At 40.3% G+C, this 23488-nt stretch overlaps 2 protein-coding genes across 2 annotated transcripts in view; one reads left to right on the forward strand and one right to left on the reverse strand.

Annotated features, from left to right (window-relative positions):
• Nucleotides 1-757: 757 nt before the first annotated feature.
• On the reverse strand, nt 758-7170 carry nop16 (NOP16 nucleolar protein homolog (yeast)). Its single transcript, XM_079566071.1, has 5 exons — nt 6973-7170; nt 4909-5017; nt 4528-4594; nt 3263-3369; nt 758-1076 (listed from the first exon to the last, which is right to left on the reverse strand). The coding sequence occupies exons 1-5, from the start codon at nt 7077-7079 to the stop codon at nt 930-932; spliced, it is 537 nt and encodes a 178-aa protein (XP_079422197.1). The 5' UTR covers nt 7080-7170; the 3' UTR covers nt 758-929.
• Nucleotides 7171-10932: 3762 nt separating this feature from the next.
• Nucleotides 10933-23488, forward strand: part of grk6 (G protein-coupled receptor kinase 6) — a 47503-nt gene continuing 34947 nt past the window's right edge. Inside the window, exons 1-2 of the mRNA XM_079565978.1 lie at nt 10933-11205; nt 20614-20709. Of these exons, the coding sequence (XP_079422104.1) occupies nt 11154-11205; nt 20614-20709 (148 nt within the window). The 5' untranslated portion in view covers nt 10933-11153. The remainder of the gene's footprint in view (nt 11206-20613; nt 20710-23488) is intronic.

The raw sequence follows: 23488 nt of genomic DNA on the forward strand, positions 1-23488 counted from the left end.
GAGCTGGAGACGTACCCACTCCTGGTCATGCCTGAGGAGAGCTGAGCCCCTCACAGCAAAAGCACATGTGTGTTTATACATTTATGAGGTATTTTCAATGATGAAAATATCCGTCATAAAATAAATGCTTATATTTCAGCTTCATTTATTGGGTAAAATTCTACGCGGTGTGGCTTTAAAAAAAGATGTCTTTTATTTGCAGCGTAGACCCTAATAATTCTAGTGGTAGGTAATCGTAGTTTTTGTTCATCTGCAACACTACAATGTTATATTCTAAAAGAAAAAATAAGCTCAGACGGCCACCTCTGTGAAAAGGAAATGAGCTCCGTAAGGTTGTCAGGAATAACACGTCTTACAACATTGATGAACAAACTGGAGAAAGTCGTGTCAATGATGATCCAAACTGTGAAAACGTAAGCGAAGTCTCTCCTCAGGCTTTGACGTCGTGACACCTCTGCGCCGGCTCCCACACTGAAGTCTGTTCTTCTCTGAGTCACCGGCTCACAGTGTTACAGGCGGGTGGCGGAGGGAGGCTCCTCTTTAGAACAGCTGATTCACCCTCCGCTCCCTCTCTCTCTCTCTCACAATCTCAATAACACTTGGATGACTAAGCATATGATAAATAGGTCAAATATGTCACTTAACTCCCACCTCACAAGAAGCTCCACGCAAAGATCGATGCATACTTCATGATATGTCAAGAAATGTAGATTTTACTGCCAGTTGGAATCCAAAGGTCTTTCAAATCCAAAACAAGAACCACCTCTGCACAACCACTTCCTTTAATTACAACACAATATACAATAATTCCATATATTCAAGAAGAGCGACAAAAGGGAGAAGTTCAAACACAGTGAGCGTGTTTCAATGTTCCTGATGGCGTCTGCCCGTCCTGGTTGTCTCTGGTCTTTTTTTAATGTGCGCTACAGTCACTGCTCCATGGGCTGTGCTGCTGTGGACAACGAGCTCATGAAGGTGTTGAAGTGATCCGGATGGCAGCGCTTGTACTCGTTGATCTTTCTCCTGATCTGTTTGGGGGTGTCCTGGTAGTAGTTCTTCTCGTCTCTCGCCATCGCCTGCAAAAACATTCCATTAATTGAATTGTTCTCTTCAGTTGGCCGTAGCCATGAGCACATCTCCGCCCCCCCTTCCTTTCTTTCCTTTTGTAAACGTGTATAAGCAACAGTAGGTCATTTTTATTCTTTCGGCTTCAATACATCAGTCATTATTTAGTTGGATTCTATGTCCCCAGGACATCACTGTATCGGACGTTTTAGCCTGATGAGAAATGTGAACAACTTCCATCAGTTTCCTGCGGTGTCCAGTGTAAGGCGCAGTTTACGCGGTGACAAAGTGGCGGTACGTTGCTATCTTTGGTGGTGGCTCTGGTGAACCCCAGGTCTTGTGCTGCGCAGTACCAGTCTCTTTGTGGAAACATTGGTATAGCTGTCTTTTATAATCTTGTATGTTTTGTTTATGTGAGTCTTGTCTATGTACATGTACACGTTACTTTTACACAACAACGCACACGGCCTCAATGAAAACTCCGGAGGAGGTAGATCCATGTCTCAGAGTGAGGCCATTCTCAGCCGCTCTGCTCATGTAAACTGGACCAAACGAGAATCTCATTATATGGTGTTGTGAAGCTTCTCACATTCATATTTAGTCAAACAACAGCCTGAAAATAATTTGCAATGACTTACTTTTAAGTCGTCGCAAATTGCTCAAGTCATTCCAACTTCAGAGTTGGCTTAAAAAGCCATATTCATCCCAGGAAGCATACATCGATAAGTTGTCTTCCTCTGTGCACTCGCGGCGCATATAAAAGCATGTGTTAGGAAAACAGCGCCATTTCCTGGACAAAGACGTGAACTGCACTTTCAGTGGTTTTGTTGACAAGTCCTCATTTTCATATAAAAGCAGATCGAGAGAGGACGAGGCTGCTGCGTTTTCCTTCAGATTATTGCTGTGTAAACGGAGCCTAAAACCACCTCTCCTGTCGGATGATTCTGTGTGCACACAAAGAGGGCCCCATGGAAACCTCTGATCAGCCTCCACACTGTTTGTTTTTGAAGGACGATACGTTTTGTATTTTATCTGACTTCTAAAAACAAGGACGTGCTGCACTAATTCTCTCGCTTCTCTCATCCTCTTACTCAGAACATGTATTTGGTGAATGTTTGGGGAAAAGTGCTTAAAAATGTGTTTGAGAATAAAAAATATATAAAGTCTGGTTTACTCATGTGAGGAGGCAGAACAGGAGTCAGTGGTGGGAACAAGTGGCAGTGAGCTCAACATGAAGAGTGGCATCTTCACTTTTAAAAAGATCTTTGGTACCTAGTCTTTATTTAAAGGGGGGGTACCTGCCCCTTTGTTGTTGTAAAGTAAATGTTTTTACCACCACAGAGTATTTAGTAAACACAGCCTTTCCGGGATTTGGCATTTTTTGTGATGGTTTGGGGCTAAAATGCCTGATTTCGCGGGGCTTTTTCCAAAAGTTGAGATGAAAAGTTGCGACACTAACATCATTCTTAAAGTTTGTGTGCAAAGAAAGCACCAACCCCTCAAACAAACGCCCCCACCGCATCAAGGGGGAAAGAAACGATCTGAATTCTTATCAGATAAAGCCTATATCGCCAAATAAAGATCCAGGAGCAGAGAAACCACCAACTTTTCTGCAGCGTTACTGCACAGTTTGAGCACCCAGCAGGATCGCAGGTCAGGGAAGACAGAGTGCACAGGTCTCGAGAGGAGTTTGGACACGGTCTGAAAACAGCTCAGCATTTCAGCCTACAGCTTGTTTTTCGCAGAGATCTAACGTAAAGCTAACCGCTACAGCTGCATGACCTCTGCCCCTCGACTGCCCTCTGCCAAATGCAGCATCACAGTATTTTATTTGTGTAAATTCAAATAAAGTACTTCAACCTATACTTTATTTTTGGCTTGTCTGTTTTTGCCAATCATTTAGTTTCTCCTTATGCATCATGTGTTATAATACAAATCACTAAGTATCAGAATAAGTGCTTCTCAGTTGATTTTATTTTTGTGTCAACTAACAATAATCCTACCTATCCTTTGTTTAAATTATTTGTGCAGTCCAAGAAAAGTTCGACTTACTGCGGAACATTCCACCAATACACGGAAAATTAGCCATTTAAGTCAGACGATGGGACTAGAAAGTAAAACCAAATCCTTTTCATTTGACTTAAAGACGCCAGCGCCCCCTAGAGTCCTGTGTGTGGGTAAAGGCGCGTCGTTTTACCTTGCAGTTGTCCCCGTGTTCGCGGATCATGTACTGGACGTACTCGATCAGGTCTGAAGACAAGCTTTTAGAGCCCTTTTCCGGAAGATTGGCCTCCTCCTCCAACTCTGCACAAAACACACAATTTATAGAACAATGTGGGATTACAAAGTCACAGAGAGCCGGTGTCGGAGCCCACAATGGCTGTCGATGATAAAACACGCCCACCTCAGTCATAAAACCATCCGTGTGTCCATTCCATTAACCAATGTCTAAATTAAAATGCGATTTGATGACAATGAAGACATCTGTAAATTCAAGGCAGCGACGTTTTGGGCTGGTTTGCTAATGACGAGCTTTTAGAGCCGTTCAGTGTCTGACAATGCTGCTTTGTTCCGACTGGATTTCACTGTTTAATTATACAATTCAATTGCTTTCCAAAATGCCCTCGACAATTAAACCAAGTGTAATTTCAATAACTACCGCTTTGTGTGAAGAGGGTGCGCAGCGATTACTTTCATTTATTCATTTAGTCTTTGTTTATCTAGAAAGGTTCCGCTGAGGTTTCAGAATCTTATTTTCAGGGGAAGCCTGGGAAGCAGAGCATCAGGGCTGTGCAATTAACCACACATTTCATTCATTCATTGTGATTATTGCAACCAATGACTACAAAAATATTACAATGGACAAAAAAAAACAACAGAAATGCTGCATCTATGACTATATCCACACGAAGACAAAAAGCTTCAGAAACTTTCCCTGTAAAGATGGAGCCTAAATGAGTGCGTCCACATGAAGCCAGTCATGTCTGTAAAACCGTTGCGATTCATCTACCAGGCCTGTGTGTGGCGCTGTGACACTACCACAGATAATAGATAGCGCATTCTTCAGATAACAAAGCAGAAAAACCTGTCAGTGAGGCTTCATTTACACATGCACAATCGTATGAAGATCTCAAAGTGAATTTATAAGTGTTGTTAAATGAGCATTATTTAGTTCACAGTGCACATTTTGAACGTAACAAGACTAAGATACAAAAAAAAAACAAATCTGCCACAAAAAAGGCCACGTCTTAATATTTCGTCGGACCGAGGCGACAAACTAATTGCTGTTGTTGGTACAATAGAGGCGTTTACAAGAGCAACAAAATGGACATTAATGGAACTGACTGAAATGAACCCCTGACCACTTTCACGTGACGCGTTTGCATGTATGAGCCTCGTGTGTTCATTACGACAAACAGGAAGTTAAAATTGTGGACATTTTAAGGAACAAAGCAGACTTACTGTTGAGGACGTAGGGTTTTATGACGATGCCGACTGGAGCTTTAGACCCAGATTCTTTCCCAATGAGCTGCGAGTCAAGAGAAACAAATCATCAATCCAGTTGTTGATTATTCATGAACTGATGGCTTTAATATTTTGTACAATCAGTTATTAAGAAGAACAACTATTAAATAAACAAGAGGCCTTTACAAAAATAACAGAGAAAAGTGCAGAACTCTGGTGCCACCTTCTGGAATGAAAGTGGAATTACACAACACTGCACACTTAGAACAGAGGACACACTTTTAGTGCCATTCAACGATCACTAAAACATCATCTCGAGTCCGAATGAGTCATGTTTATACTAGTGCATTATTTGACATATAGTAGTGCTCCTTTTACCTTGGTTTTCTTTATAGGCAGACTCTTGTTCGGGTCAAAGGCCAGACCCATCTCCTGGAGATTCCTCGCCATCGACTTGTTTTTGTCCCAAGCATTTCGGATCTGTTCACTGACAAAAAGAGAAACAAAATATAAGAGAGAAATAAAAAGCAGCGGCCGTCCGGGTTCAAGCTGATGTAATAAAAAAGTAACTGTTAAGTACATTTCCTATCGACATTCCTCTTTGTTTACTGGTTTTGTAGACGGGCTTTGGGAACCACTGGATCAGAGAATATCAGTGTTCTCGTTTAGAAAGGGATCAAAAGCAACTTTAACCTTTTAACCTCTTAACTCCCGCCTGAACCGAGAGCATTTTCTCCAGTTCAGCTTTACCCAAATCCCGTAGGCCAGTGTAACACCTCATTTGAAAGCAAAGACCTACAAAACTAAATTGATCTTCTTCCTCACATCATCCGATTTTTTTTCATCACTTTTCATCTCATTTTTGTCAAATTTTCGTGACTTTTTCGTCAAATTTCTCGATTTTTTTTGGGGGGTCAAATTCTTATCATTTTTTTGTCCATTTTTTGTCACTTTTTCGTAAATTTTTTTCTCCATTTTTCTTACTTTTTTGTCAAATTTTTGTCCGTTTTTTGTACATTTTTTGGCACTTTTTCGTAAATTTTTTCTCACTTTTTTTCACATTTTCATCCTTGTTTTCGTCTCAGTTTTGTTGCTATTTTTACACCTTTTTTCCAGAAGCTTTTGGACTGGGGTAAAGCTGGAGAAAATGTGCTCGGTTCAGGTGGGAGTTAAGGGGTTAACCCCGCTTTAAACTAAAAAAAAGTTCACAGCCTATAGGCAAGTGTAATGCCTCATTTGAGAGCTAAAACTGAGAAGATTGATCCCAACTTTTTTGTTGCGTTATCAACGTTTTTTGTGTCACATTTTGAAGGCTTTTGTTGTGTTTCTGTCTTTTTTGTCATGTTTTCATAGTTTTCTTTTTAATGTTTTTGTTGTTTTTTCTTTTTTCATCACGTTTTGGTAACTTTTTTGTTTGTTTGTTTATGTCGGGTTTTGCTTTTGTTATTATTATTGTTCTTGGTACTTTTCCATCATGTCTTTGCCTTTTTTTTTTTTTTGTTCCTTTTTCATCACCTTTTTGCTTTTTCCAATCTGTTATTGTTGGTTTTATGGCCCGTTTTTGTTGCCTTTTCATTACGTTTTAATAATGTTTCTGTCGCTTTTTGTCACTTCGTTGTGTTTCCATACTCATTTTTGTCACTATTTTTGACGCTTTTTTCCCCCCTAGAAGCTTTTAAATTTGGGTAACGCCGAAGTGGAGAAAATGTGCTCAGTTCGTGTGGGGGTTAAGAGTTTAAAAGGGTTGTTTCAAGCTGATTCTGCGCGTTTAACCTCTTAACTCCCGCCTGAACCGAGAGGATCTTTTTCCTCACGTCATCAGATTTTTTTTCCATCATTTTTTTGTTGGGTATTCAACTCATTTTTGTAACTTTTTTGTCATTTTTTGTCACATTTTTCATCAATTTTTTATCACATTTTGGACATTTTTTGTCAAATTTTTATCACATTTATGTAATTTTTTGGTCACATTATTGTCATTTTTTCGTCCATTTTTTGTCAATTTCTTGTGACATTTTTGCCACTTTTTCGTCACTTTTTTGTCAATGTTTTCTCACTTTTTTGTCACATTTCCATCATTGTTTTCGTCTCAGTTTTGTTGCTATTTTCCAGAAGCTTTCGGACTGAGGTAAAGCCAAACTGGAGAAAATGTGCTCGGTTCAGGTGGGAGTTAAGGGGTTAATACAGACATTAACCTCAAACCTGAGCCATTATTCACGGAGCGCAGACTATACATATGCAGTCATTGAGTCATTAGTTAGTTTTTGCATTATTACAAGTTTATGTTTATTTATATTTAGCCTGAAACACCTAAAGATTTACTTCTAGGTTTTTCAAATAACACAAATTATAATCTTGGCATATGTTTGGTTGTTGATTAATATTAACATTTTTAGACTAAACAAGAGCACGAGTGGCTAACACGCTAAAGCTAACACTCACTTTTCGATCCTCGGGTTGTATTTCTTCAGCGTCTTCTTCTTGAGCTTCTTTCTGTTCTTGCTGTAGTCGAACTTCTTCCTCTTCTGCGACTGTTTGGTTTTAGGCATTTTCTCGACGCACAAACGAACAAAACTAACCTGAGATGCTGTGGCGACAAAAAAAAAAACGTGCGATAACAGGAAGTAGACCGGAAGCACGTGCGAGGGGTTGGTCTTCCTCTATTCTTGTTTCGTGTCCAGGCATTTCGATTACTGCCCCCTATTGGTCATAATGAGTCTGTGCAGCATTCTATGAGCACAACGCTGTTCTTTTCCAAATTTTCTTTACATAATATTCAATTGGTACCGCAGTCATCGAGCTCAACACTTCCCTGTCCCACACGTACCATTACAAAAATCTGCTTAGGGCACCAAGATGGCTTGCAGTGACCATGATGAAATGATATTAAAAATAAAAGCATAAATATGAAAATCTAAGCCAGGATGTTAGTCGGTTGCAAATGACACAACACATTTAAACGCAGTCATGGTGTGATTGCAAAGGTTGTGACCTAAACGGGACAACAGAACATTGTGATAGCACATTTAGAATCTAAAAGGACCATTCTCAGTGTCATTTTGGTTGGAAAATCAGCTGTTTGAAACTCTGCCTACCACTACAGAGTTGATTATTTGATGATTATTGATTTGTCCATTCATTTGAGGTTCTATTTTAATTTATATTTAAAGCAGTACTAAGTAGCTCATGCCCCTAGAGGCCATAAGCGCCACTGCAGGTGTCGTAGCATGTTAGGGTTTTTTACTCATTTATTGTCCGTGAGAGTAAATACTACGCTGACAGAAAAGACAAAGGGAGAGAGGGATGTTGCACATCCAATTACACAATGGAGATAATTTTTTTCACTTAAAAACTTGGCTGTTAATACTGTTTAAGTGGCGCTAGCCCGCAGTTAGCTTTGCCCGTTAGCCTGTTAGCTTCTTCATGATTCCAATAGTGTGTATTAGAAACACCAGGGGGAGATGAAAGAACCCCCGATCATCCCATAAACACTTGTATTACCCCCAGAGGGACTAAGAAAAGGATTTATTAAGGTAAACAAGTGACTTAGTGCTGCTTTAAATATGCACCATTCCAAACAGCTGATTGCCAACCAAAAGTCACATGACCGAGATGGTTTATAGAATCTAAAATTGAGGCAGTGGGCAGCAGAAAATTTGATGATGGAAAAACTAAGGTAAGTGTCAAAATGCAGATGTTCTTCTTTATTTTACTTGGTTTATGACTAATATCTCTGTTATTGTTTGGACAATCCATATTAAACAAAAACTGTGATAAAGTTCAGCATCTTCTCAGTCAGCGCTTGTGAACTACGATCAAATAATTTTATCATGAAGCTGTACAAAAGTGATGACAACATGTCAACATGAGAGAAAGGACTTTCAGCCATAGGAATAATTTTTCAGGTTTGTGAGTACAATAATTTTCCATTTTCTTTCCTTCTTCTTTCAAAATCTGCTTCACTACCATAGAGTTGTAGTGACTCCTGCCGATCTGAGTTTATGACATTATTAAATTCTTGAGTGTGGACTCGACCCGACCAGAAAGCATCAAGCACTTATCCCATATTTTACTAAACAAAACCGACCAGGAAACCAAACACACTGGTCACTTGGCATCTCCCCACACTCCTCCATTAACGTCAATTAGCCCTGTTTATGTCCGCGAGCTGTTTATTTATAATGGCACTGACACAGGAAGCTGATCCCAACGAGGATCGATACAAGGAGGCCGCGCCCGACTCCAAACTAACTGCGTTTAATGCCGTTTAATGCGGCTCCATTGATCCCTGCTGAAAACTCACTTATACTAAAACACGGCATCGACTTTCCAGTAACAGAGGATAAACTTAGAGCTACAAGAGAGGCTCAGATCATATTGGTAGCACAACGGTGACAATGCTACATGCTTCAAAAACAGAGAAGCTTGGGTTGTTTTCAGATTTTAATGCAGTTATGTCCCTATCACAATATAATTGGAATGCAATGACATCACAATCCAGGCATTGTTATCAGGGGGGAAAAGTTCACCAGTCGGGTTCATAGTGGCCTACTTGATTTCATAATTTGAATAAAAAATATTACTTAAAGGGAACATGCATATGGGACTTTTAAAAAGACTTTGAAACTTATTTTGCATTGATATTCTATGTTTTTAAATGATGTCTCTATAGCAGCAAGGAAATAACAATAAACAAAACAAAAAAGGAAATATAGGCGTGAGAGCTGTTGAAGACCTTGAGTGGGGCTCCTCCTACTGGCAGCTGTAAAATAAACTTATTGAAAAACTAAGTTTCAATTTCGATTTAATGTTGGGTATTATGGGCTTTGACAATGTGGCGGACAGTTTTAGGTTTTAATAATGACGCAAATGTATCCAGGAAGTACAGAACAAATTTTGCATAATATGTCGACTTTAAGTTAAAGTACTGAACTATTTGCTATAGAACTAGTACTTAGTACTTAAGTATGCCTTTTTAAAGTAAGAAGTAAAAATCAGTTTACATGTGTGTTATGAACATGAACAAGTGTGTCAAAAACATGATGGGGACAAACTTTCTTCCTTGCGGTGTCGGTGACTGAACATCAGGCACACTGCCCCCTACTGATTTTGAGTGTGCATTATAAGGCTTTTAAAATCAACAAAACACATGGCCAAATTTACTTTTTTTTTTTTTTTTAAACGTTGGAGTCTTTATAGAATGTAATAGTGTAGAAAGTATCATTTTTATCTTTCATCCTTCTTGGACTAAAAGTTATAAGTTCTCAACCGGAATACTACTCACGTAAAGTAGATCTTCAAAAACACTAAACTAGCCTTTAAGTAAATTGACTTTGTTACAGACAACTCTGGGATCCACAGGGGCAATAACATCCTCATCCAGTCTGGTGGTCACAGACCTCTTGCTGAATAATACATGTCTCAACAGGACTAAACAATCAAACAAACAATTAAACAATGTTTTATGGTTTGTTTGACAAAAGATTCAGGAGCAAAAAATGTGCAATTTGCTGCTGGTGTGCTTTGTGTTTTAGCTTTATTTTCATAATTCTGATATAGCCTCAGTCTTGGTTCTCAAAGTGGATCCTGCGGACCCTTTGGGGGCCATGGACGCACTGCAGGTTTGCCTCAAAAAGTTACACATGACAATAAGTTGTGTATTTGTTTGATAACCAACATTTAGCGAGGAAAAACTAAGGGTGCTGATGAGGCTCAAAGTATGTAAAGAACCTAATGTATATGGGCCCCTGAGATGCCTGTCTGAGGGCAACTTGGGTCTGTTTGTTTTTGAGATAAGATAGGATAAGATATGACTTAATTCATCTCAATGTGGAGAAACTCACTGTTGCAGCAGCTCTTAAAACATGGGTGCACATAGTTGGAAAATGTGCAATCATTTGTACAAGTAAATGTGCAATCATTTGTGCAAGTAGCCTACTTGTACACACAAGTAGGCTAAAAACAATAAAATAAAGTTATCATGCAAGAAGTAATCACAAGGAAGCAATAAATATAGGCTAATTACAATATTTAAAATGTAAAATGTCAAAGTTAGCAGCAGTGAAAAGAAACTATAGACTAGGCTATATGTTAGGCTGATAAAGTCATTTAAGCCTAATTTGCACGTGCAATAACCTCTCTAGGCCTCGTATTTAATCGCAGAACTTTCCAGACCTATTCATCACTGAACTTAAAAATCAAGTTCTAAAGTAGCGTAAAACAAGCTAAACTACCAACATTTACTTTTAGGCTACTTTCTTACTTCATTACTATGTACAGCACACATGGCTGTTATAACCGAATTATGTGCAGACAAAGGCGGAGGACATCCCTTCCGCGTCAGAGAGTGGGAGGTCTGCCGTGTTCAGGCGGACCCAGGGCGGGGGAAAGAGGCGCTGCGAGGCGGGGAGGAAGCGCTCTGTCAGCCGGGGGGGGGGGGCACCACCAGGGACCAGCCGAGAGACAGGCTCACACCCAAGTTTCCTCCTCCGCCTGCCGCTCGCAGTCTGCACGGACGGACTGCCCCTTTGGAGGATCCCCCGGTGGTGGACTGGAGCTGGAGAGCCGTCAGAGGAGACACAGGGAGCGGGCTTTCTGCTGCCGTGTGCCCGGACGTCAGCGCCATGGAGCTGGAGAACATCGTGGCGAACACCGTGCTGCTCAAAGCCCGCGAAGGTGAGAGGGACATCCGTGTGGTGTGACAGCGGCTCCCGGCGGGGCAGGGAGGGGAGGGCGGAGGGGGGCAGAGAGATGCCAGGGCAGTTGTGACACAAACTGGTTTATTTGCACTTTCTTTTTTGCGTAATTCGACGCGAGGGCACGAAAAATACTTTGTTTTTGTTATCATGACATGAGGCTTCTCTTATCGTGAACTGTCATGACTGTCACACGCTCCGAAACAAGAACCCGAACCTTACTAGAAACCCATATAATTTAATAACGCATTCGTTATTGCTTGTGGTTTACGGTCGTAAATGGGAATTAATGTACGGCATTGGACAACTTACCCACTGACGCCTAATTCGGCTTGTAAATTATATTAAACTAAAGGCCATTGTCTCTTATTACATTAACTTACCAAACGTCGAGCTTCCTTCTGGTCGGGGCAAGACAGGAGCGACAGACAGGGGTTCTTAAACTTATCATGCCGGGACCCCCAAAAGAAACGAATAAAGTGATTTTTTGTTGTTCACTGTATCGAATAAATTGTCCCACAGGCGCGATTGTCTGTTGAGAGGACTTTAAAGTGGGCATGAATTATTGAGGCGTACGAACGTTCTTTTGGGCGCCTCAGCACTGATATTATTTTACGTAAAAATGTGAAATACGGTCTGTACCGGAATGAATGAAGTGATAGACTGGCCGCGTCAGGATTTTGAAGTGGCCTGGAGTGCCCTCTGCAGGCAGAAATGGAACCGGCGCATGACACAACAGCGAAGACAAGCTTTCACTTTCCGCTAAACGGCATGGTAGCAAATCGACAGCGCCCGCGATGAACACACTCGAAGTCGGCGGGGCTCGGGAAGGGGCCCGGTGATGGATAAAGGGCCTTTCAGAATGTTCGTGTTCCCTCTACGACGCCATGAACTCAAAGAAATTCAAAGTAAAGCCAAATGAGAGTCGCCGTTGAGCCAGGCGAAGTGTATTTGTTTTTCGACGCTCATTCCGAAACGTAACCCAAATTGACACTCATTCGGCTGCCGTTTGCCAAGCTGAGAGATGTTATCCGCATGCCCTCTATTGTACGTAAATGATCACTTCTGAAGCAAGCTGACGGGAAAGAGGCAGGAGAGTGGCCTGTTTTTCTTTGTAGTGACTTAGCTCCTTGCTAGTCTCTCGTAGGGCCGTTTCTGTTAGCTCCGGAAGCGCCGCTCTATACTCTCGAGCTTGTTAACAGTGTGGGTTTCCCTCGCTGATGTTGCAGCACGGCGTTGGTTTGTGAAAGAGGATGTGGACACTGCTGATACAAAAGGCACTGCACCAACAATCCTCAATCTTATCTAACATTAAACAAGGACGTTAAAATACCCACACTTTAAAGTAAACTGAGCGTTTATTTTTCGCTTTTTTAAACCATGTTCTAACTTCTAGTGTTGTTCTCTCGTGGAAAACAGTGAGTAATCCAGTCGGTCTCCTTCTCGAGAGCTCGAAAGGCTCGATAATGCACCTGCAGATGTGAGGAGGTGGCCTTTTAACCTCTTACCCCCACCTTAACCGAGCGCATTTTCTCCGGTTCGGCTTAACTGGAGAGCAACAATGTAATGTCTCATTTGAAAGAAAGCTGTCGCATTGTTGGTGTGGTTTTTGTCATGTTTTCGTCTCTTTTTATGTTGCCTTTTTGTTGTGTTTTCGTACCTTTTTTAAAATTCTTTCTCATTGTGTTTTTGTCACTTTTTTGTTTCTGCTTTGTTGTTTGTGGGTTTTTCTGGTCGCTTTCACAATGTGTTTTTATCACTTTTCTATTTTGTCAGTGTTGCTTTTCCGTCACGTTTTTGTCGCTCTTTTGTCACATTTGTGCGCCATTTTCGTCCTTGTTTTTATTGCTGTTTAGATGCTTTTTTTTCAAGAAGCTTTTAGATTTGGGTAAAGCCAAACCGAAAATGTGCTTGGTTCAGGTGGGGATTAAGAGGTTAACCCCTTAACTCCCATCTGAACCGAGCACTTTTTCTCCAGCTTTACCCCAATCTAAAAGCTTCTTGAAAAAAGGTGTGAAAATAGCAACAAAACTGAGACGAAAACAAGGATAAAAATGTGAAAAAAGTGAGAAAAAAACTGACAAAAAAGTGACAAAAAATGGACAAAAAATTGACCAAAAAAAGTGAGAAAAATTTGCCGAAAAATGTAGAAAAAATGGACAAAAAAGTGATAAGAATTTGGCAAAAAAGTGACCAAAAAAGGACCCAAAAAAATCTAAAAAAGTGACGAAAAAGTGCCAAAAAAAAATCACGAAAATTTGACAAAAATGAGATGACTGCCCAATAAAAAAAGTGATGAAAAAAAAATCTGATAATGTGAGGAAAAAGATCAATTTAGTTTTGTAGGTCTTAGCTTTCAAATGAGGTGTTACACTGGCCTACAGGATTTGGGTAAAGCTGAACTGGAGAAAATGTGCTCGGTTCAGGTGGGGGTTAAGAGGTTAAAGCATCTATTGTTTTCGCCCTCATTAGAAGTGCTTAGCCCTACACCGCTCCACTAAAGGAGACATGTCATGCAAAAGGTTTTTGAGCTTTTAGACACTTTTTAGTTCCCTTTACGAGGCATTTTCGCCCCATTCGCAGTTTCCCACGGTATTGTTGAGTAGAACGCGAATAAAAAACAAATTGAAAACTGGGATTGTTCATTCAAGCTGTCGACGCACTAAAGGAGATCAAGATAATGAGCCCAATTTGTGGGCACGATGACACTTTAGTAGCACGTTAACCTCTTAACTCCCACCTGAACGGATCCCATTATCTCCAGTTTGGCTTTACCCTAATCAAAAAAGCTTCTTGGGAAAAAAGCACCAAAACAGCCACAAAAAAATGAGAAGAAAACAAGGATGTAAACGCAACAAAAATGTGACAAAAACTCAACCAAAAAAATGACAAAAATTCAACAAAAATATGACAAAAACTCAATAAAAATGTGACAAAAATTCAACAAAAATGTGACAAAAATTCAACAAAAATGTGACAAAAATTCAACAAAAATGTGACAAAAATGTGACAAAAATTCAACAAAAATGTGACAAAAACTCAACAAAAATATGACAAAAATGTGACAAAAATGTGACAAAAACTCAATAAAAAAATGACAAAAATTCAACAAAAATGTGACAAAAACTCAAAAAAAATATGACAAAAACTCAATAAAAATGTGACAAAAATGTGACAAAAATGTGACAAAAACTCAACTAAAAAAATGACAAAAATGTGACAAAAATTCAATAAAAATTCAACAAAAAAATGACAAAAATTCAACAAAAATGTGATAGAAATTCAACAAAAAAATTACCAAAACATAAAAAAGGTGACACAACGCAGCAACAATGCGAGGAAAAAGATCAGTTTTGTGGGTCTTAGCTTTCAAATGAGGTGTTACACAGACCTATATAATGGCCAAAGAGGACAGACTGCATTTGGTTCAGGTGGGTGGTAAGAGGTTAAAACTTTCTCATACGCAATCATTCATTGTGGTGCCACTGCGGTTGTGTTTGGACGCTTTGTCGAGTCACAGCCTCCAAAACAAATCAAATCATGACTGTCAGACATGTTTGATATCTATGATTGTTGCCTGCGATTAGAGCGATGCTAATGTGGCGACAAACAGCCAATCGGGAAACTCACCGCCACGATTAAATCTGTCCACTCACAGCCACCCTGGGACTGGCCATCTGGAGCGCTGGGAGTTTTCCTGGAGGCTGACGTACTTTTGTGCCAGTCTGACCAAACATGTGTGAGCGGTCACGATGGGCACTTCCACTTCCATGTCGTGCTGCAACGTCCCGTTTACATTAAAGGAATATTTCAGCATAGGGCCTCATTTCCTAGTTATCCAGAGTCTTGTTGATTTCTGGAGATATATATATTTTTTTTTATTCATGCAGTCCTTGTACTTGTAAGAGTTTAGTGGTGCTAGGCTAGTGCTAGGCTAGTGCATGTCTAAGGTAACTAGTAGCCTGCATTAAAAACCTCTTCACAATCATGGGGTCATCCTCCAAAGATAATCAAACTCCTGTAGATCCGGTAACCTAGCAGATCACTCCGCCACTGCTTAGCTTACAACCAGGAAGCTGATGAGCACATTTTCTCTAGTTTGGCTTTACCCCAGTCCAAAAGCTTCTGGAAAAAGCTGTGACAATAGCAACAAAACTGAGACGAAAACAATGATGGAAATGTGACAAAAAAGTGAGAAAACATTGACAAAAAAGTGACGAAAAATGTATGAAAAAGTGGCAAAGATGTCACAAGAAATTGACAAAAAAAATGGACGAAAAAATGACAAAAATGTGACAAAACGTGACAAAAAAATGACAAAGATTTGATACAAATTTGACAAAAAAATCTACAAAAAAATTACAAAAAAGTGACAAAAAAAAGACTAAAAAATGATTTAAAAAAATTGACGAAAAAATGTGACAAAATGTGACAAAAAAATTACAAAAATGTGATAAAAAATGACCCAAAAAATGACAAAAAAGTTACAAAAATGAGTTGAACACCCAACAAAAAAATGATGGGAAAAAAATCTGATGACGTGAGGAAAAAGATCCTCTCGGTTCAGGCGGGAGTTAAGAGGTTAATGCAAAATGGTTATATTTTGAAAATGATTCAGTCGACACAGACATTTATCTCTGTCGTCTGGTGTTATCAGTGATTTGCCTCAGGTGCACTGTGCTTGGGTCAGACTGTTTTTAATGCAGGCTACTAGTTACCATAGACATGCACTAGCCTAGCACTAGCCTAGCACCACTAAACTCTTCAAATATAAGGTCTGCATGAATACAAAAATTAAAAAATACATATACGTCTGCTCTCCCCGCATAATTTGTGAAGAAAATGTTTTATGTGTGTGGTCTGTGCACTTTGTATTACTTTTTATTGCAAAAGATTTCTAAATGTCCCAGGCTGAAGAATGTGATGACTTCTCCTTACTTCAGGTTCTTACTATTGGTATAAATGTCAGTGTCTTGTCATTTCCCTTTCTCCTCGTGAGTGCTGTTGTGAAAGCCTCCAAGACCTAATGCTTGTGAGTCTGAAGGAAGATTGCGGATTTGCCATTCAAATTCCCCCATGTCACAAAATGAATGGGGAAACCATGCAAACCTGTTTTGTTTTGCATCCGGAACGCATATAGACCATATCGTCCTCCATCTCATCATACCCCTCCGACGAACCGGAGATAAGGCGGCAAACAACAAACACAACGTGATTTATGCTTTACAGGGACACCGACCGCCGGGAATCATGGGAAATGAGGTCCAGATTGCGGGAGAAGCAGTTATTAACGGGTTCAGGGAGAGAACAGTGATGTTTGCATTACGCTGGATGGGTCGAGGATTCTTGTTGTTGGCTTAAGCCGTCTTATATGATTAATACCAAGCAAAAACAATGTTGTAGCAATTTTTGTGATGAACCTTTTTAGGGCAGTGCAGTTTTAGGAAAAATACGGAATCTATATAAGGCAGAGGTGTGCTTATTGCATGGGTTACAGGCTTTGGAAGTCATTCAAATGATTGCCTTAGATCTAAATTTCCTGGAGGACAGTGACATGACTGGACTATTTTTACTGCATGGGTGAATTCACTGCTAAAACATAAATTTAACTATTACCCTTCAGGTCAGTTTATTATGAATATACAGTCAAAACATTGACATATTAGTTCAAGGAATAATGCATATTCATAAATGGGACAGCCTTGAAGCAACAGTTAGCTTATATACAGTGGGGAAAAAAAGTATGTGGCCAAAATCCAATAGAATGTCTATGTGAAACTGACCAAATACTTTTTTCCCCCACTGTATGGGGCCCAAAATAATACCCTCGAAGAGCTACTTTGTTATTTTACTTGAGTAATTATTTGAGATACTACTTTTTTCTTCTGCTGTAGTAAATTTGTTATTTATTGTAAGGCTGGGTTCCTCTTCAGACTGGAAGACTAGCCTATTGTGCGTGTTTTGGGTCGATGACATTATTATTGTTATTGGCGTTTGAAAGCAGACTGTAACTAACTGTTCAACAATCCACTTTACTGATGGGACGATAAACAATAATATCGTTAATCACCATAAAAAAATGCGGCAATGAATCGATCGCCACATGATTATTGTAATTATCGTGATTATCGTGATTATCGTGATTATTGTGATTGTCGTGATAGTCGTGATTGTCGTGATTGTCGTGCTAGAAGATAATAAACTCCATGGAGATGTGACTTAAAGGGACTATAGGGAGTGTAAAAATGTTAAAATTTAGACCTGTTCCAGACCTGTTCACCACAACTGCCTCTAAAATCCTGCACTGTCACTCAAAAAGGTGTCACTTCGGCCCGAATTGCCGCCATGCACGAGCTTAATATAGAAGCTGCAGTTACACATATGGCCTGAGGTGGCAGTAGTGAGTATAAAATGGCCAACTTGCATCCAGCCCCTTTAAGTCAGCAGTATTTAAGATTTCAGTAGGTTAGTTCCTCATCCAAAATCATTCTTTGATGACCCACGGCAGAAAGAAATAGCATTTTCTGCGTCGAGCTGCTCATTAGCTGCACGTTTTGTATTGATGACAGTATAGTCCAAAATGTTACACAGTGTGCCTTTAAATACTTGCTTTATGTCTCACTCAATATGACATTTACAGCAGACAATGAAGAGGAATATTTTATAAATCCAATCCCCATCCTTTCTGCAGTTTCAGTGATTTTTTTTTAAACCAGCAAATATTTTGATCATCTAGTTAATCGCCAAAATAATCGTGACCCCAACTTTCATTATCGGCCCATCCCTAATCCTTACAGACTATCACTGCTTAACAATCTACTTAAAGCAGGGGTGTCCAAAGTGCGGCCCGGGGGCGAAATGCGGCCCTCAGGCCAATTTTTGGTGGCCCTCGGCCTTCTTGCTGAATCGGGACACATCATCAGAGATAGTCCTTTTTATTTGAAATGTAATAATTCCACACAATTCTAACCAAACAACTAACCTTTTACTGTGAGACAGAGCTGGCATGAAGGTTTGGAGCATAAATAAAGGTGTGGGGCGCAATTTAAACCTCTGCTAGTCAAAGGTTTTGCGGCACTAACCACCGATCTATGGCCCTTCACCCTGTGTACGCTTCAGTATGCGGCCCCCCATGAAAAAAGTTTGGACACCCCTGGCTTAAAGGGATTGTCTGTAAGTTTGCAAAGTGAGGAGAGAGAATGAGGGCAATTTGAAAGTAGACCATCAAACACGATCAAGCTCCTCCCCCTCACTTCTGATTGGACCTGACAGGCTGGTTCACAGGAAAAGCTTGTCTCATTTGTCAACGCGAGAGGTTACTAGGCTCTGATTAGTTGCCGAGATCCTGAAAAAAAATTTACCCTTACTTTTCATCAAAATGCAAGCCCAGGTGGTAAATTTTGCACATTTTATAACATTTTTAAAACATTTACACTTCCAGACTGTCACTTTAACCCCTTAACCTCCACCTGAACTGAGTGCATTTTCTCCAGTTTGGCATCACCCAAAACCTGAAAGCTTCTTGAAAAAAGCGTCAAAAAGGAGACAAAAACAGGGTAAAAACACAACAAAAATGTGCCGTTATAGACTGGATTAACCTCTTCAGTCCTGCCTGCGGAGTCTCGATCAGTGACAGGTCTGACTGACTGAAGGACAGCTTCATCTGGCTCCCTATTGTGTGTTGGATATTGCTCTGACTGGGTCGCATTGGAAAAAAAAGTCAGATCTGTGTTTTTTTATTGAAAAGATCCGATCCTGGTCAAATATGGGACAAAATCAGATTTGGATGGAATCTTTATTACTTACTGAGAAGATTTTTGTCTTTCCCTTTTGTCCTTTTAAAGATCCTTTTCTGCGCACACCAGTTCTCTGATCCGTCTTTGAACTAATTGAGCGCTGGTCGTGCGCCACATGACTTTAACGCAGTCAGAAAAAAAACCAGCTCTTCTCTGTCTCCGGGCGCTTTCATGAAAAGGACAGAAAGAAGAAAAACTTTTATGTGTGAAGGAAGAGACTGACTGGATTTGACACTTAGGATGATGAACCGAGGAGACAGCAGCATGTGGCCGGCGGCTCGAACACATGTCCAAACAAACAATATTTTTGGCTTCATAAGAGTTGTTGTCATTGTAAATTTAGATTGAAATAAAGTGAAAAACACAGTAAGGAGTGAGAGACTGGGCTGGTCAGGATTTTCCAATTAGCCTGGAGCCCCTAACTGGACATGGATGAGAGGAACACACACAATTACAACCAATTTATAAAGTTAACTCATTATTGGAACCCATTTATTTTTGTTGTCTTTTCCATTCTGTGGACTTTCTCCCGCTCGGTATCCCTTGTTTTTAGCGGTAGTTGTTGTGGTAGTAGTGGAAGCAGTGGGTGACGCAAAAGGCCAAAATGCGTTGCTAAAAGGACAAAAGACGATTGGATGAGGGTCTTGAAGCACTGCAGGCATATCCCGAGGCCACTACAAAGTGCTCTCTCTGGGTATTCTCTCTCTGGGAGACTCTGGGCTAGGAAAGTAGTAGTAGTAGTAGTAGTAGTAGTAGTAGCAATATTAATGAATTCTAGTCTTTAATAAAAAGTGGAATTTTGTGTTCCTTCTACACAAATGAAATCTAGAAAATACTGATTGGAGTGCTTCAGCAGTAGAAGAAGAAATGACGGGAAAAAAAACACAGGACTTTTCATTCAAATCTTAATGAAAATGACCATTTACTGCACTGGGATCTCGTTACTGATGTAAACAAATCCCAAGTCCCAAAAGAAAAAGGCAACAGTTCCGGAGCGACTCCTTTGTGTATGCAGTAGAAATAAGTTGGTCTTGTTGACAAGGATGTGGTTCTCACTCAAGATTGACGGGTATGAAAGAACAAAGGCCACAGCGCCTGCCGGAGGGACCTCTGATAGATGCCTCTCAACTGTTGTCAACTATTGTAGTCATCGATTAATTGTTTTCTAGTAAACACAGACTTAAATAGAGCAAATGTTTTGAAAGTTAGGGTCTGCAGTGTTTTGTACGTTGAAAATTTCATAAATATCTGTCTGTGTCTCATCCAATCAGAAATCAGAATTGGCACTCGGAGCCTCCAAAAACACTCACTATAAGTTTACTCCATCAACATGTCCTCAAGCGGCGCCACTTTTGTTTCATGTGATAAAAAAATTAAACATTTTCATACACCATTCACAGCCAACTGACAATACTTGAGAGAAATCCAGAACTAAATCCCAGATGGAACAGTTGAGAAAACGGGGCACTTCTCTGGACCTTACGAATGGGGAATACTGTTTCTTCTTTGCTTCAAGTTTCCCTCTGGCTGTTAATATGTTTCTGCGTTGACTTTTCTCCAGCTTCAAACTATTGTAAACTTTTGTTTTTCAGGTGGAGGAGGCAACAGAAAAGGAAAGAGTAAGAAGTGGAAGCAGATGCTGCAGTTTCCTCACATCAGTCAGTGTGTGGAGCTCCGACAGTCCATCGGTGAGACCCGTTCATCTGCACTCAGTGTGTTCAGGGTTTGCAACATTCAGCACAAATCATTCAAATCATTCTTAGGGGGGAATGAAATCTACTTCAGTTGTGATTGATTATAGATTTGCAATTTACGTTTCAAAAATCACATTCAGACTTATGAGTTTTGAGAGAATTGAAGTGCAATAGCCGATTAAAAGCCAGGCCGTGGTTGTAATACAAGCCCTCTTACTTTTCTTCAGTTTAAACGTGTTTTTGCTAACGCACCGCCGCCATCACACTTCTGGGTCGATCCATGTGACGAAGCGCTTCAGGATAGTTGTTTTCTTCTTCACAGCAGCTGTTTTTGAATAGCGCTCCTTTGTGCCTTTATGGAAAACCGTGAAATATCTTAGAATTATTGCATTAGAATTATGTAGGTTACAGTCGACCGCCTCAGGAGAGTCCTTACGGAGGCACCACAGTCAGCTGCAAAATAGTTTACCAAAATAGATCAAAGCGTTCAGTTTTGCTAATGTGAATTGATGGGGCTCATGTGACATCGTTGCGTTCTATCTTTGATGAAAATGAACCTTTAACGGTCAAAATGCCGATGTTTGGACCTGGTTTACGCTCGACGTCTGTGATCACTGGGCCTGTCGACGTGAAACCATAGCTCGTGCAAAGTTCAACATCTCAATTGCGTTAATAAGCGGTTGAGTTAGTCACACCGGCTTCGTGGTTGTCAGTTGAAAGTAATTCATATTGAACATACATTATGATCATTGTGGCTTTGACTTTTCACGTTTGTGAGTAATATTGACTTGAAGAGTGATGAGGCGCTCGTAACATCTCGTGCGACGGTGGTGCCGAGAGTAGAGCGGGTCTTGTGATCGGAGGATCGGCGGTTTGAATCCCGCAGGTGCACACTGTCGTTGTGTCCTTGGGCAAGACACTTCACCCTCCTTCCCTCCAGTGTCTGCGTGAATGAGTGGTTCCCAGAGTGGGGTGTGAGGTCTGTTTTTGATGACATTTTGTCTTCAAATTATAATTATATTGTATTATGCTTTTTCCAGTCACATGGCACCAGTCTATATCACACTACAATGATGACCAAACCTTCTGTTGGTCTGTCAATGCAGTAAATTAGAATAACTGCCTTGTATAAAATTGCTCTCTCAAAATGGCTGTAGTGAATGTCTTGAAATAGGCCTCTGTCTCTTTAAGAACCTCTGACCCTTTCTGACACGCCCCCTCCACACTCTGTCTGTGGCATCAGTGGGGAGGGGGTTCTGCTGAGGAGCAGTGGTTGGTTACTCGGCTGGTGACGAAAGCTCGGAGGCGTCTCCAGGAGGTGGGGGCGTTCCTAGGAGGACTCAGGCAAACCTATCCCTAAAATGGCCGCCATCAGAGTTTTTACAGATTACTCAAAAATACGTGAATGTGCCAAGGCAACACTTCAGGCATGTTTTTAATGAGGGAACGACATAATAACATGATGTAAAGCTTGAAAAAGTCGATTTTGCATAATACCCCCCTTTAAGGCTTTCATTAGACCCAACAAATGTGGCTGTCCATCTAAAATAGTGACCAATGTAGTGGATTCTACCTGTTCCAGCTTTTGCAATATATTTCGTTCACGTGACATCACAACATTCTTAACAGGCTGTAGTTTAAAATTGAGGCGGTGGCCAGGTACTAATGGTGCGTTCATGTGGTCCTCTGGGGAAACGACTGGGGAACTCGGGTCAAAACGAGCAAATCGTCTGATTTGTTCTTTTATCGTCTATTGTGAACTTTTTAGGTAAACATGGCTTTGAGTTTAGTGTTTGCTGTCAACAACAAAATTGTTCTGAGTCTTAGTGAAATGGCTTTTGTGACTAAAATTCCCATTCAATTGTGACTAATTGTGCCTTTCGAATGTTTAATCACTAACCAGGCTCACTGATCAACTCTTGAATGAAGAATGCAAATTTCAGCGCTGATTTACTGAGAACTGGGTCGTTTTATGCACTGAAGCTGAATGTTTTAACCGCAGTAATCGGCGCAGAGAGTTCGAGGCAGCTGAAAATTGCTCAAGCCTCAGAGGAAACTGTGGCCTCAGCTCCAACAGGAAGTCTGTGCTTCTCAACGCACTTGATGCACTTTCAGTTTCCACTAACGACATTATTATCAAGTTGAAGGAACCAACTGTGAGACTGGCACCGAGGAACTGCCCCATCTACAAACTGCAACCACATGTGTTAATCCAGAAACTTTCTGTACATTATAATTCTCAGATCAGCTTTTGACACTGATGTTTGAATTTTTAATGGACAGAGTTCAGCGTGTCCTGGTGAATAGAAAAGTGTCAGATGCCCTTGTGTCCAATACCTCCGCAGGGGTGTGTGCTGGCCGCTCTCCTTTTCATATTATATACAGCTGCAGAAGTCCAAATAACAAACGCATTTGTCAGATTCTCACATGACACTGTTGTCTTGTAGCTTCTTCAAGGATGGCCCAGCCCTTTCCTCTTTTGTGACCTGGTGCGACAATAATTTGTCCTAAATGTCTCACAACAAAATAAATTATTAGTGTTGACTTTAGGCAAAGTAATTGTGAGCATTAAGCCAACAACATACATGGTGAAGAGGTGCAAATTGTGGAGAGTTGTTTAGTATTTGGCAGTGTTGCCACAGATTACTTGAAAAAGTAATTTATTACTTATTACTTATTACTCCATTGAGAAGTAACTTAGTTACTTTACTGATTACTTGATTTTAAAAGTAACTAAGTTAGATTACTTAAGTTAGATTATACGTTTCTTTAT

The sequence above is a fragment of the Gobius niger genome (genome assembly GCF_951799975.1).
Source record: "Gobius niger genome assembly, chromosome: 11".
Lineage (NCBI taxonomy): Eukaryota > Metazoa > Chordata > Actinopteri > Gobiiformes > Gobiidae > Gobius > Gobius niger.

Coding starts and splice junctions, on each gene's coding strand:
- nop16 (XM_079566071.1), bottom strand. CDS start 7,079: ATGCCTAAAACCAAACAGTCGCAGAAGAGGAAGAAGTTCGACTACAGC. Junction 4,595..4,908: donor TGCCTATAAAGAAAACCAAG/GTAAAAGGAGCA, acceptor CTTGACTCGCAG/CTCATTGGGAAAGAATCTGG. Junction 1,077..3,262: donor AACACGGGGACAACTGCAAG/GTAAAACGACGC, acceptor ATGTTTTTGCAG/GCGATGGCGAGAGACGAGAA.